This window comes from Melanerpes formicivorus, unplaced genomic scaffold, assembly GCF_026170545.1.
Source record: "Melanerpes formicivorus ecotype bairdi unplaced genomic scaffold, bMelFor1.0.p_v2 SCAF_15, whole genome shotgun sequence".
In the NCBI taxonomy this organism is placed as follows: Eukaryota; Metazoa; Chordata; class Aves; order Piciformes; family Picidae; genus Melanerpes; species Melanerpes formicivorus.
Window position 1 is genome coordinate 17,548,440 of NW_027142367.1, and position 15,211 is coordinate 17,563,650.

Below are 15,211 nucleotides of genomic sequence, written 5' to 3' on the forward strand. Positions count from 1 at the left end.
ATTCTTTGGAATAAATTGTATTCGGGAGTGCATTACCACAAAATTCTCTAGAGGATGAATTAACGTCCTGTTGCTATTGGAGAATGCATCTCTGCCCACAGAATGTGTTTTTCTTCAGAGGCTGAGCAGAAGGGCTTTCTTTGGAGTGTTTCAACTGCAAACAAGAGGTATATTAAGAATACATACCTCTTATGGTATCTGAAGAGGTGAGTGGCTTGCTGTTTGAATTGAAATGCCTAAAGTTGCCTTCTGGCTTCAGCTGTTGATTAGGCACTGTAAATAAACTAACAATGCAAACTAACTAGCATAAGTTAGAGCTGTCTGTAAAAGCCTCTGTCAGTTGATTTGCTTAAAAACATGAACCTTGCTGTCTGAATAAAAGCTTTTTTATATTCCTCATTATTAACTCTTGCTGTACCAAGAGGACAGCAAGTGATGCATGGACACTTACTGTGTTAACAATTGGTATTAAACACTGTAAATAATCAAAATGGGGAATAAAAAAGTCTGTCCTTGATCCACAATCATGATTTTTTATTATTTTTGTGTGGTTTTTTTTTAATTCAGGAGGATTATTTTAACCCATCTGAAAACTTTAGAGGGAAGGGCAGACTGAAGGAGCAATGTGGATAGTGTTGGTAGATATCATAGTACCATAGTATCATTCAGGGTTGGAAGGGACCACAAGGCTCATCTAGTTCCAACCCCCCTGCCATGGCCAGGGACACCCCACACTAGATCAGGCTGACCAGAGCCTTGTCCAGCCTGCTCTTAAACATCCCCAGGGACGGGGCCTCGACCACCTCCCTGGACAACCCATTCCAGGGTTTCACCACTCTCATGGTGAAGAACCTCCTCCTTATATCTAGCCTGAATCTCCCCACCTCCAGCTTCATTCCATTCCCCCTAGTCCTATCACTACCTGACATCCTGAGAAGTCCTTCCTGTAGGCCCCCTTCAGATACTGGAAGGCCACAATGAGGTCACCTGGGAGCCTTCTCTCCTGCAGACTGAACAGCCCCAACTCCTTCAGTCTGTCCTCATAGGAGAGGTGCTCCAGCCCTCTGATCATCCTTGTGGCCCTTCTCTGGACACGTTCCAGCACCTCCACATCCCTCTTGTAATAGGGGCTCCAGAACTGGTTGCAGTACTCCAGGTGGGGTCTCACCAGGGCTGAGTAGAGGGGGAGGATCACCTCCCTCGACCTGCTGGCCACACTTCTCCTGATGCAGCCCAGGATCTGATTGGCTTTGCGGGCTGCAAATGCACACTGAGAGCTCATGTTGAGCTTTTTGTCCACCAGCACCCCCAAGTCTCTCTTCTCAGTGCTGCTTTCCAGCCAGTCCCTGCCCAGCCTGGATTTATACCTGTCTGTGAATGTTTGTGGAATTTAACTTTGATGTCAGTCTTATGGTCAGCCCCCTACAGCCTGTACTGTTACAAACACTAGCAGGTTTGGTGACTACTGAGCCCCCTGTCTAACTCTTACCAAGAAAGGAACTTCCATGTGGTGAGTGTCCAAGCAAACAAAAATAGGTGGCAAATAACTATAGTGATGGAATTGTTCCTCTGGATGAGGCAGACTTAAAATGCTTGGGAGACTGCTCAGTGGGGACTGTCTTTTGTTCTTTCTCTTTTTTTGTGTACATATTTTTTTTTCTTTTCCATCAGTTAAAAAGGGGAGGAAAGGCTTCTGCATGCTTTAGAAAATTCTCCTCCAAAATGGAAGGAGCACTGCATGAAATGAAGGAGTAGAAGTGGGAAAGAGGCTATAGGTGCATTTTAGAGTCCTTTTGTCACACCTGTGTGTGTATGTTTTAACATGTTCTCCTAATCTTTGTTGTCAGGAGGCTGTAAGAGCCTGTGGGGTGCTGCCCAGGGAGGTGGGGGAGTCACCATCACTGGAGGTGTTTAGGAAGGGACTTGAAGGGTGCTTGGTGCCATGGTTTAGTTGATTAGATAGTGTTGGATGATAGGTTGGACTTGATCTCAAAGGTCTCTTCCAACCTGGTTAATTCTATTCTATTCTATAAAGGGAAGTTGAGTGAGGTGAGTCAGTATTTCTACTGTAGTGCTTAGAGACAGGAATGGAGATCAAGCTGTGGTTTCAACCAGTTCTGTAACAATCTAGCTTCCTTCAACAAAAAATGTGTTGTACAGAGGCTGCTAACTGTGGTCTATTCATCTAGCTGTTAGCTAGAAAAATTGTCTTTGTATAATTTAGTCTTTGGGTTTGGGGTCTGGAGTCACTGTCATTCAAATCCCAGCCCCTTTGTTGGGGGAAAGACCATTCACCGCAATGGCAGGTTTAAAGCCTAAAGCAGACTTCTGGTTGAGTCAGTACCACAAGAAGAAAGCAAATGTCTTCTAGAAAATGTAACTTTGTTTTCTTAAGAGATTTATTCCAATGTTTATCTTCTGAGAGATGCTTGGAAAGCAGTAGTTCTTGCAGACATGCATCAGGAAAAGTTTGCCAGCTCCTAATGGAAGTAAACCACCTGAAGGGTGGCTGTAGCCAGGAGGGGGTTGGTCTCTTCTCCCAGGCAACCAGCACCAGAACAAGAAGACACAGTCTCAAGCTGTGCCGGGGAGATTTAGGCTTGAAGTGAGGAGAAAGTTCTTCACTGAGAGAGTCATTAGCTATTGTAATGGGCTGCCCAGGGAGGTGGTGGAGTCACCATCCCTGGGGGTGTTCAAGAGGGGATTGGATGTGGCACTTGGTGCCATGGTTTAGTCATGAGGTCTTGTGTTACAGGTTGGACTTGATCTTTGAGGACTCTTCCAACCTTGGTGATTCTGTAAACAAAGAAAATGAAAGTTCACAGGTTGCTTCAACCAGTGTAAGAGTCAGTGGAAAAGGGTGAGCCTGTTCTCTTCCCTGCTTGCTCATGTTCTGCTATTCATGTTGTGCCAGATGAGCTACTTGTCATATCTAAGTTTATTGCACTTGCTTCCTTAGCAGAAAACTAACCCAGCAAAACAAAGGAGTTAATTAACACATGGTAGACCTTAACTTGGCACAAAAAGGGGAGAAGGAAGGGAGGGAGGGAGTGCTATGAAGCTGCTGGGAGGAAGTGGGGAAAGAAAGCAGAGCAAGTGGGATGTCTGTCCTGTTCTTGGCAGTAACAAGCTATTAAATCATCTTAAGTTGTGTAACTTCACTCAAAGTCTTCAGGTTGAATAAGAAAAGCCTAAAATAACGGAAGGTAATAACTAGACTGCTTCCCCAAATTACAAAACTTTGCATTGTCTTATAAAAAACTGTGTGTGGGGGGGAAAGGCCAGAAGATAACAACAAGGAGGACAGAGGTAGTATTTTTGTTCTATGGAAGCCAAAAATGTAGTGAGGAAATGTATGTACAAAATTAAGAAACAATTAGTCACCATGTTTTCATTGAGTTTGCCCTTGGGCTGCCTGATTATGCATCTCTTGTCCCAGTCATGCATCTATGCACCTACCCTGCTTTGACATATGTCTTGCTGACGGGACTCTCTCATGTATACTCTACAGTCTCTATAGCTCTTTATTTCTGTTTCTAATTAACATTTCATTTAGAATAGAATAGAATAAACCAGGTTGGAAGAGACCTTCAAGATCATCGCGTCCAACCTATCATCCAACACCACCTAATCAACTAACCCATGGCACCAAGCACCCTGTCAAGTCTCCTCCTGAACACCTCCAGTGACGGCGACTCCCCGGGCAGCCCATTCCAGTGGGCAATCACTCTCTCTGTGTAAAACTTCCTCCTGACCTCCAGCCTGAACTTCCCCTGACGCAGCCTGAGACTGTGTCCTCTTGTTCTGGTGCTGGCTGCCTGGGAGAAGAGACCAACATCCGCCTGTCTACAACCTCCCTTCAGGTAGTTGTAGAGAGTGATAAGGTCACCCCTGAGTCTCCTCCTCTCCAGGCTAAGCAGCCCCAGCTCCCTCAGTCTCTCCTCATAGGGCTTGTGTTCCAAGCCCCTCACCAACTTCATTGCCCTTCTCTGGACTCGTTCCAGCAAGTCAACCTCCTTCCTAAACTGAGGGGCCCAGAACTGGACACAGGACTCAAGGTGTGGCCTAACCAGTGCAGTGTACAGGGGCAGAATGACCTCCCTGCTCCTGCTGGCCACACTGTTCCTGATGCAGGCCAGGATGCAATTGGCCCTCCTGGCCGCCTGGGCACACTACAGGCTCATGTTCATCCTACCATCAACCAGCACCCCCAGGTCCCTCTCTGCCTGGCTGCTCTCCAGCCACTCTGTACGATCTCTTTGGTTGTCAGAGTTTCTGCTTCAAAGCTGTAGATTATTTGTTCTTGAAACAAGTTGTTTCTTTGAGTGGTTTTTGGAAGGGGGAATACTTGCTGCAGAGTAGCAGAAGGGCCCATTAACGATTTGCCTTGATGCTCTCACAGGTCTTTTCCAACCTACGTTATCTTTTGATTCTATGATTTAGCTATTAAGAGACAGAAGGGGATTTTCAGTGACCAAGAAAGATAGCAGAACTGCAGAGTTTTATAAGCATTTCTAAATTTCATTATAGATTTGGATTTTAAGCTAGAATACTTTCTTCAGAGACAAGGGGAAAAAATCCTTACTTAAATGAACCAGGTGCAAAGCCACTGTTTTTCTCACAGGACTTTCTCCTTGTTATCAGTGAAGCTGCCCTGCCAGAAGGTGAATGTGAATTCACAAGCTACGAGTCTTGAGGAGCCTTTTCCTGAATTTTAGGCAGCTTCAGAAAAGCAAAACATGCTGAACTGTGTGTATTTATTTCATTTTATTTGGCAAGACTTGGAAGCAGGATGGCATCAGCGCTTCTGCGCTGCTGCTTCACTATGTATCTGTTTTGGCTTTCAGAAGCCTGAATTGCTTTTGCCAAGATTTTTCACTTTCTGGCAAAATTACAGTGGCAAATGGGTTCCTTTACAAGGTGTAATATTTAGACTAACAGCTTTGCAATTAAGAATGGCAAAGAGAATTATATTCCCTTTTTTTTTTTTTTTTAAGACCAGATTTTTTAAAGTATGGAATCGTGGGAGTGTTTGGATGTAACTGAAGTGCTTTTGATTGATTTATATTTTGAACAGTGCTTTTCATCCTAGTGTGCAACACTCACTTGAAATTTTAGCTGGAACAATGCTTTGTTTTCAAAGATATTCAAAAGTATTACTCTAGTTAGGCAGTTGCTTTATATCATATACTTGTATGTGCCCCAAAGGCATTTGCATAGAACAAGATGGAACAGGTCATCCTGAGTGCATTAACACAGCACTTAGAGGATGGCCAAGGGATCAGGCTCAGCCAACATGGATTTAGGAAGGGCAGGTCCTGCCTGACCAACCTGATCTCCTTCTACGAGCAGGTGACCCGCCTGGTGGATGTGGGGAGGCCTGTGGATGTAGTCTACCTGGACCTCAGCAAGGCCTTTGACACCGTCCCCCATAGCAAACTCCTGGCCAAGCTGTCAGCCCATGGCTTGGACAGCAGCACTCTGAGCTGGGTTAGGAACTGGCTGGATGGCCGAACCCAGAGAGTGGTGGTGAATGGTGTCACATCCAGCTGGCGGCCAGTCAGTAGTGGAGTCCCCCAGGGATCAGTGCTGGGCCCCATCCTCTTTAACATCTTTATTGATGATCTGGATGAGGGCATTGAGTCTATCATCAGTAAATTTGCTGATGACACCAAGCTGGGGACAGGAGTTGATCTGCTAGAGGGTAGAGAGGCTTTGCAGAGAGACCTCGACAGGCTGGACAGATGGGCAGAGTCCAAGGGCAGGAGATTGAACACATCCAAGTGCCGGGTTCTGCACATTGGCCACAACAACCCCATGCAGTGCTACAGGCTGGGGTCAGAGTGGCTGGAGAGCAGCCAGGCAGAGAGGGACCTCGGGGTGCTGGTTGATGGTAGGCTGAACATGAGCCTGCAGTGTGCCCAGGCAGCCAGGAGGGCCAATGGCATCCTGGCCTGCATGAGGAACAGTGTGGCCAGCAGGAGCAGGGAGGTCATTCTGCCCCTGTACACTGCACTGGTTAGGCCACACCTCGAGTCCTGTGTCCAGTTCTGGGCCCCTCAGTTTAGGAAGGAGGTTGACTTGCTGGAACGAGTCCAGAGAAGGGCAACAAAGTTGGTGAGGGGCTTGGAACACAAGCCCTATGAGGAGAGACTGAGGGAGCTGGGGCTGCTTAGCCTGGAGAGGAGGAGACTCAGGGGTGACCTTATTGCTCTCTACAACTACCTGAAGGGAGGTTGTAGACAGGCAGAGGTTGGTCTCTTCTCCCAGGCAGCCAGCACCAGAACAAGAGGACACAGTCTCAGGCTGCACCAGGGGAAGTTCAGGCTGGAGGTCAGGAGGAAGTTTTACACAGAGAGAGTGATTGCCCACTGGAATGGACTGCCCGGGGAGGTGGTGGAGTCACCGTCACTGGAGGTGTTCAGGAGGAGACTTGACAGGGTGCTTGGTTGCATGGGTTAGTTGATCAGGTGGTGTTGGGTGATAGGTTGGATGCGATGATCTTGAAGGTCTCTTCCAACCTGGTTTATTCTATTCTATTCTGAGTATACCCATGCAAACCTGGGCAAGGGAAGTGGGAAGAAATGGGGAAATCTGCAAGCAGTCTTAAATAGGACCTGCTGCTAATCTCAGTAGGCCATCAAGATGTCAATGATCGTGTGATTGAATTGTTTGCAGTTGGAGAGTGATTGCTTTCGTGTTTGAGGAGGTGTTTTGGAGGCAAAAGTTACTACTTGGAGTAGTAATTTCCAACATGGGAAAACCAAAGACTTTGAGTGTGGGGAGGGATTTTTGAAGCTGTGGAGAGAAGCAAGCATGTGTTTAGAGTGAGCAAAATGGCAAAGGAGAAGAATAAAAGTTTTGAGATGATGAATCCAGGCCTCTGACTAACAGTGCAATCCTGGGTTCCTTGTACAGGAAGCTGCTGGTATTATTTTGAAGTCAGAGTCTTGTTTGTAATTGTTTGGCAGCCTGTGGTAATGAACCTTTGCGTGCTGCTGATCTCGGGGGTAGAGGGAGTCCTCAGTCTTGTGAACTGGCAGAGTGGCTGCATGAAATAGTCACTAAAAAATGGGGAATTGCTTGAGAAATCCTTATGTACTGGTTGCTAAAGCTGTGGTGGAATCTGGTGGCAAATGTGTGCTGCCAAGGATTCAGCTAGCTAAGGAACCTGGTGTCTCTTTCTTTCCAGCTCACATCATACAATCATTCAGGCTGGAAAAGATCCTTGAGATCATCAGGTCCAACCATTGTATTGATCTTGCTCTACCAAGCTCACCACTAAACGGTGTCACTAAGTGCCACATCTAAACAACCTTTAAACACATCCAGGGATGGTGACTCAACCACCTCCCTGGGCAGCCTGTTGAAATGCTACTTTTTCAGTGAAAAAAAAAATAAATTCCTAATATCTAACCTAAACCTACCCTGATCCATCTTGGAGTTGTTCTCTCTTCATAAGACTCTAGGCCCTTCACCAGCTTAGTTGCTCTTTGCATCTGCTCCAGTGCCACAATGTCTTTTTGTATTGAGGTGCCTGAAACTGAGCACAGTATTCGAGCTGTGGCCTCACTAATGCTGAGTACAGGGGTATGATCACTTCCCTACTCCTGTTGGTCACACAGTTTCTCATGCAAGCTAGAATGCCATTGGCTTTCTTTGACTCATGAGCGCACTGCTGGCTCATATTCAGCTGCTTAGAACCTCCAGGTCCCTTTCTGCCGCAAAGCTTTCCAGCCACACTTTGTTAAGCCAGTAGCATTGCATAGGGTTGTTGTGGCCCAAGTGCAGGACCCAGCATTTGACCTTGTTGAAGCACGTACCATTGACCTTGGACCATTGATCCAGTCTGCTAAAGCCTCTCTGTAGAGCCTCTCTACCCTCGGGCAAAGGAACACTCCCACCTAACTTGGTGTTATCTGCAAATTTACATGGTCAGGCTTTCAGCATGTGAGAAGTTGTGTGGATATTGTCTTTGCATGGAAAAGCACATCCAGGTCCCACAGTTTAAATTCATGTGGGAACACTGTTAGCTGTCAAGTCTTTCAACTACAGAAAACTCATTGGCATATCTCATACCTGGCTGCCCATATGCAAATCTTATTTCCATTGTAATTATGACAGTGGGAATAGACTAGTAACAAAGTGTGTGTCCTCATGCCCTGAGTGGTGTAAAGGATTGCTGGATATGTCCATTTACCTTACCTGGAAGCTATGCTTCAGTGATGTATATAGGTCTGCAAAAAAAAACCCCAAATGCTCTTGTAGATACTGTGAAGTAGTTGGGGACTCTGGAGTCAGGTGGGTGGATAGTTGAGATCATGCAGATTTCTCTGTGTGTAGAACAAGACGACAGCATTTCCCCCCTGGCTCTTCAAGATGCTAAATTAACAATCCAGTAGAGTTGACTCAGACAGTCCTGAAGGTGACTTAGGGGAGAATATTTTATGAACTCAGTTGTTTTGAGACTTTGTTGTGATTTCTTACAGAAATCCAGGTTTGGTCTGTTAAGCCTCATGCTGTAATGGGAGAAACTAAAGGGTGACACTGAGAGAGTGTCTGAGGGAGTGAAAGATAGGTAAAAAGAGAGGGGAAGATTTGAAATCTGTATGTTAAAACTGAGGTTTTGGGAAAATGGTCTTAAGATAGATGAAAACTTAAGGTTATATGGAAGCTTCTCCCCCCCAGAACCCTTCTGTGTAGTAGTTCAGTTATGGAAAGCAAAATATTACAGAATAAAAAATAATTAAGTAACCCAGGGCTTGCAAAGGAAGAGTATTCAACCAGTTGGTTAAGTTACCTTTCATAAATGAGCAGAACACCAGTTTCCAAGGACGATGGGGCTTGTCTTGCAACTGTGCCAGGTTATTTTGTTTAATTCATTTTATTTTTTTACCCTTCCTTCTGTTCCTAACTAATCTGCAAGTGATTGCATCTTTAAAATTGTTTTCTCTTGAATCTAAGGACATAGACAGATGGCACACGTAGAAACTGGAAAACTTCCTGAATTGGCAGACTGACCATACCCCTGCCATCTTCCTACTGCAGTATCTGTAGGTGCGTAGGCTGTGTGTGCTTCCAGAGTGCTGGAAACGATGAGATACTGTTTCCTCTGCTGGGACTGTGCAGAGGGTAAGTAATGAATCAGAAAGGCATACCTGGTGACAGGCTGCACTTGCTGTAGGCAACTTAATCTGTTGGTTAGGTGGGTAGTTCTGATCATGACTAGAAACGACTCATACAGAGTAGTGGCAATCTCCAGAGTGTGTACCTTCAACATTTTCCATGTGGGGTAGCAGTCTTTACATGATCTGAGGTGATTTAACACTGAGAGATTGAGATGCCAAAACTATGCCTCATGATAGACTTCTTTAGACCAGCAGATATCCTACTAAAAATGAATCTAGCGACCTACAAAACTTGGGGGTTTTGTTTGGTGGTTGGTTTGGTTGGTTTGTTTGTGGTGGTGGTGTTATACAGCTTTCAGGGACTTTCTTCAAGGAGAACCGCTTAGGCCAATAAATTTAGAATTTAGAATAAACCAAACCAGGCTGGAAGAGACCTTCAAGATCATCGCGTCCAACCCATCAACCAATCCAACCCACCCAAACAGCTAACCCATGGCACCAAGCACCCCAGCAAGTCTCCTCCTGAACACCTCCAATGACGGCGACTCCACCACCTCCTTGGGCAGCCCATTCCAATGGGCAATCACTCTCTCTGTATAGAACTTCTTCCTAACATCCAACCTGAACCTCCCCTGGCGCAGCCTGAGACTGTGTCCTCTTATTCTGGTACTGGGTGCCTGGGAGAAGAGACCAACCTCTGCCTGTCTACAACCTCCCTTCAGGTAGTTGTAGAGAGCAGTAAGGTCACCCCTGAGTCTCCTACTCTCCAGGCCAAGCAGCCCCAGCTCCCTCAGCCTCTCCTCATAGGGCTTGTGTTCCAAGCCCCTCACCAACTTTGTTGCCCTTCTCTGGACTCGTTCCAGCAAGTCAACCTCCTTCCTAAACTGAGGGGCCCAGAACTGGACACAGGACTCGAGGTGTGGCCTAACCAGTGCAGTGTACAGGGGCAGAATGACCTCCCTGCTCCTGCTGGCCACACTGTTCTTGATGCAGGTCAGGATGCCATTGGCCCTCTTGGCTGCCTGGGCACACTGCAGGCTCATGTTCAGCCTACCATTGACCAGTACCCCCAGGTCCCTCTCCACCTGGCTGCTCTCCAGCCACTCTGCCCCTAGCCTGTAGCTCTGCATGGGGTTGTTTGAAGTTGTTTGGTTTTGATCATGCATGGGCTGTCTGGCTTGATGCTGCATGACAGTCATTCTTGCTGCTGAATGTCATGAATTTTGCAACAGGGACTGACTGCATAGCTTATTTTCTGTTTACAGTCCTTTGGAGTTTCTCTCTCCTAAGTGTTTTAAGATGAGGGTAGTAACTTGGCTGTTAAGGACTCTGAAAAGAATTGTCATGCTAAAAGTCACATTTAAAGACAGTAGTAAAAAAAAGTTGTGATTTTGGGTGGTGGGGTTTTGTCTGTTTTTTCCTTTTAAATACTAATTTTCATCTGCTGAATGTGTGAATTGGTATGGAGTTTACATTCCTACAATACTACTCATTAAAGCAATACAACAGGGCCTTAAATCTTAAAGGTGATCAGTGGCTTTTTGTATTCTTACAGTAGGGCTATGATAAATTGCTTATAGACAGACAAGAAAGATTTGATCTTAAATCAGCGTTAACCTGTGACTGACCAGCAGTGATATCATCTAGAGATTATTGCTTTCCTGTTTCTGTGCTGTTAACCAATGAATACTGAAGTACATAGCAGTGAAGCAAATAGGTGTTGCAGTCAAGGCTGCATAATTCCTATTCTTGGAGAGAATTTATGCTCTTCCATTGGCATAACGGACTATAACAAACTATAGCACAGCCTAGAGTAGACAAATTGGTCTGGAAGAGAGTGGTGGTGAATGGTGCCACATCCAGCTGGCGGCCAGGCACCAGGGGCATCCCCCAGGGATCAGTGCTGGGCCCTGTCCTCTTTAACATCTTCATTGATGATCTGGATGAGGGGGTCGTGTCAGTCATCAGCAAGTTTGCAGATGACACCAAGTTAGGGGCAGATGTTAGTCAGTTAGAGGACGGAAAGGTTCTGCAGAGGGACCTTTGACAGACTGGACAGATGGGCAGAGTCCAACAGGATGGCATTCAACAAGTCCAAGTGCCGAGTGCTGCACTTTGGCTACAGCAATCCCATGCAGAGCTACAGGCTGGGGTCGGAGTGGCTGGAGAGCTCCCAAACAGAGAGGGACCTGGGGGTGCTGATCGACAGCCGCCTGAATATGAGCCAGCAGTGTGCCCAGGTGGCCAGGAGGGCCAATGGCATCCTGGCCTGCATTAGGAATAGTGTGGCCAGCAGGAGCAGGGAGGTCATTGTGCCCCTGGACTCTGCTTTGGTTAGGCTGCACCTTGAGTCCTGTGTCCAGTTCTGGGCCCCTCAGTTTAAGAAGGACATCGAAACACTTGAAGGTGTCCAGAGAAGGGCAACAAGGCTGGGGAGAGGCCTTGAACACAAGCCCTATGAGGAGAGGCTGAGGGAGCTGGGATTGTTTAGCCTGGAGAAGGGGAGGCTCAGGGGTGACCTCATTGCCCTCTACAACTACCTGAAAGGTGGTTGTAGCCGGGAGGGGTTGGTCTCTTCTCCCAGGCAACCAGCACCAGGACAAGGGGATACAGTCTCAAGCTGCGCCAGGGGAGGTTTAGACTCGAGGTGAGGAGGAAGTTCTTCACTGAGCGAGTCATTCGTCATTGGAATGTGCTGCCCAGGGAGGTGGTGGAGTCACCGTCCCTGAAGGCGTTCAAGAGGAGATTGGACGTGGCACTTGGTGCCATGGTCTAGTCATGGGGTCTGTGTTGATAGGTTGGACTCGATGATCCTCGAGGTCTCTTCCAACCTTAGTTATACTGTGATACTGTGGTATTGTTTAGAAACATACTTGATCCATCTTCCTGTAAGTGAGTCAGTACCTTTTGCTGAAACATGAAAGACAAGTGTTTTGATACTTAGTCCTAACTAACCTACAGTTAGATTTTTCAGCAGTCATGCCTCTCCTGTTCTGAAGTAATAACAAACATAAAGCTGTTGCAGTGTAAGGCAGGTTGTTGTTGTTACTCCTTTCCCTAAACTTGGGGTTTATGGAGTAATCCTCCAGTTCTCAGAGTTCTCATTGTTCTTAATGCACCGTACCCACTTCAGAGCATTTATTCCAGCGCCTTGCCTAACTTCACATCAGATGTATTTACAGAAAAGTGTAATCCTCAGAGTCAAAAGCTTTTGTTGTGTTTGTTTCTCCCCCTCTTCCCTCTTTTCTCTCTTGCTTACTTTCTCACAGTTTTTTTTTCATAAGTCATCCAAGCTAAGAGTTTTCCATAAATCTATACTTCATGCTCCCAGAACAAACCAGGTGAATGAGGCAGGTCTTGCCCTGAAAATGAAATCTTCAGATCCATCTTAAAAACTGACTGCAAACTTTTAGCTGTGGAGTAGGAATAAGGTGATTGTAGACCACTGTTTGTAAGTTTAAAGACTAGCAAGACTGCAAATTCTGCAAAGTTTTATGTTTGAGGTGGTCTTCCTGCCCTCTCCCTCAATGTGAATTCTTTAAGAATTTGGTTTTAAACTTAAGTAAATGCTATGGAAAAGAGTATCTAGAACAAACAACTTGATTCATGCATCTTCAGTTAAATAGATCTTTAAACTTGCTGTTGCCTAAACCTTTTTACTCCCAGGTCAGTTGGTATATGCATTGATCCCAGAGGTTGCTACCTGGGGAATACTGCAGAAGCCCAGTAACCCATTCCTGGAAAGAAGCTCTCAGGATTTTGCCTGCCTTGCAGACAGAGGAGGTGGCTACTATATAGCATCCAAACTTATCCTGGAATTAGATAAAGTAAAGCTTCTTCAATGAATGTGTGGTTTTTGTGGGCCATAGATGACAACTCTTTTGGGAGCAGTTTTTTACAAGATACCTTTTATCTTTGTCCATAACCTAACTGTCTTATAAATTCTGCTGGGAGATTTGGTTTGATGACAGTTTATGCCTGCTAGCGAGCCTTGGCTAGCCTCTTTGAGACTCTTTAACTTTTGTTTTGAATACATAACTGGTAATTAGCACTGAACAAAACAGAAGTTCACTTGTGGTTGGTGTATATGTTCTGACTCTGCTATGTGTTTTTCTCCCCCAGACACCCTTTCTTTCATGTGCTCAAAGGTGACATCACTTACCTTAATCTGCAGGGATATCTCTAGTTGAGTGCCACTGTTTGGGAGAAATGCTGGAGCCAGCAAATAGTTCTTTATTTATGTTTGTATTTTGTTACAAAGCAGGGAATGCTTTATTTGATATATTGCAAGAGAAAAAAAGCCATGAAGTAAAAGACAGGTGGGAAAAGTTGTTCAACTAGGTGTTGAAGGCTAATGCTGCATAACAATCTCCATAATCTTTTCCAACCGAAATGGTTCTGTGATAAGTGACTGTCATCTTCATTAACTCCCAGATTTCCAGCATTTTCTTTTTACAGTCAAGCTGGTTTTCAGATCATTAGTATCAAGGTGTGAAGAGAGGCTTTATTTTTAGCCTGGAATATGGAAATAATGGAATAGCCATCCAATAGAATAGAATAGAACAGGTTGGAAGAGACCTTCAAGATCATTGTGTCCAACCTATGATCCAACACCACCTAATCAACTAACCCATGCAACCAAGCACCCTGTCAAGTCTCCTCCTGAACACCTCCAGTGATGGCGACTCCACCACCTCCCCTGGCAGCCCATTTCAATGGGCAATCACTCTTTCTGTGCCCATTCCAGTGGGCAATCACCTCCTCCTGACCTCCAGCCTGAACCTCCCCTGGCGCAGCCTGAGACTGTGTCCTCTTGTTCTGGTGCTGGCTGCCTGGGAGAAGAGACCAACCTCTTCCTGTCTACAACCCCCTTTCAGTGATGCTGGGCTTCTGAATGCAATAGTGACTTGGGCTTTCCAATGCAGTAACAGATTGGATGTGTTTTCTAGGCTACAGACAGCAATATGCAGGTTTGATACTCCCAAGTTGATGCAAATTCTTACAACCTCATCTGGCTCATCTCAGTTTTCCCCCAATTGTTTTCAATAATAAGTTGACGAAATGTCTTCATTATGGTTTCTGACAGTTTGTTTGTGCTCTGCAGGTCCTGTGAAACAGTCGATGTAATTTGAAGAAAACTTTGAGGAACAAATGGCTTTAGCTGGCTGTCCAGACTCCTTTCTACGTCTTCCTTATCGGATAGTAAGTTACAAAACTGCATGCTCTTGTCAGCTTGTAGTATGATATTGCTGTGTGCCAGTGATTGATTGTGCATTCAAACTTTTCATCAAACTGCTAAGAAGTGTCTGTCAATTCTCTGTGTTTTGCTAAAGTTGGGGAACAGGCCCTCTGTTATCATCCTTTATGCGAGACCTACTGCTGAAAAAATTTGGGTCACTAACTTACACTGATTTTTATATCTGTCTTCAAAACAACCAGTTCTTATCTGGGAGAAGGTGCTTGTTTACCAAAAAAAGGAAAAGGCAAACTATGAAACCATTGAAATGCCTTGTATCCAAAAGCATCAGTGTCTGCTAAGAATCCTATATTTGTAGAAAGGAAGGCAGATTTTTACACATGGTTAAATGCTATGTTTGTCAAGTTGTTATCCTGTATCTATGCAGCCAATACAGCACATGACGAGGATTACGTTTAAAAAAGCAACCTCAACTCAATTGAAAGGTGCTAGGCAAAAGTGAATTTAGAATCTTCTTCTTGCAATACCCCCAAGGCAGTTGTGATGGGCAGAGTGCATGCTTCTTGGTTTCATTTTTTTTTGGTCTTTTTAGTTTGTTGTTTTGTTTGGGCTTTGGTGGTGGTGGTTTTCTTTCTTTTTTTTGTTGTTTTCTTTTCTTGTTTGGTTTGTTTTACAATGAAACTGCAAGGTTGTTCATTTGGACATGACCTGTTTTTTTTGCTCTTGTTTTCATAGGGTGTGTTTACCACCCTAAGGATTCAGTTAGAACAGATACAAAAATAAACCTATGACACTGAAACGTTTATATCCTGAGAGCAGCATTACTGGTAGTGATTGCTACACTCATGCTACTCACTTCAAAGCCCAAAATCCCCCAAACCAACCA

General features: G+C 45.3%; 1 protein-coding gene across 2 annotated transcripts in view; it reads left to right on the plus strand.

Annotated features, from left to right (window-relative positions):
* The window catches only part of GRB10 (growth factor receptor bound protein 10), a 173,503-nt gene that overhangs the window by 37,369 nt on the left and 120,923 nt on the right, over window positions 1-15,211 (plus strand). For both annotated transcript variants that reach the window (XM_068147707.1, XM_068147708.1), the window contains exon 2: window positions 14,233-14,330. In XM_068147707.1, coding sequence (XP_068003808.1) covers window positions 14,280-14,330 — 51 coding nt within the window. In that variant the 5' untranslated portion in view covers window positions 14,233-14,279. The remainder of the gene's footprint in view (window positions 1-14,232; window positions 14,331-15,211) is intronic.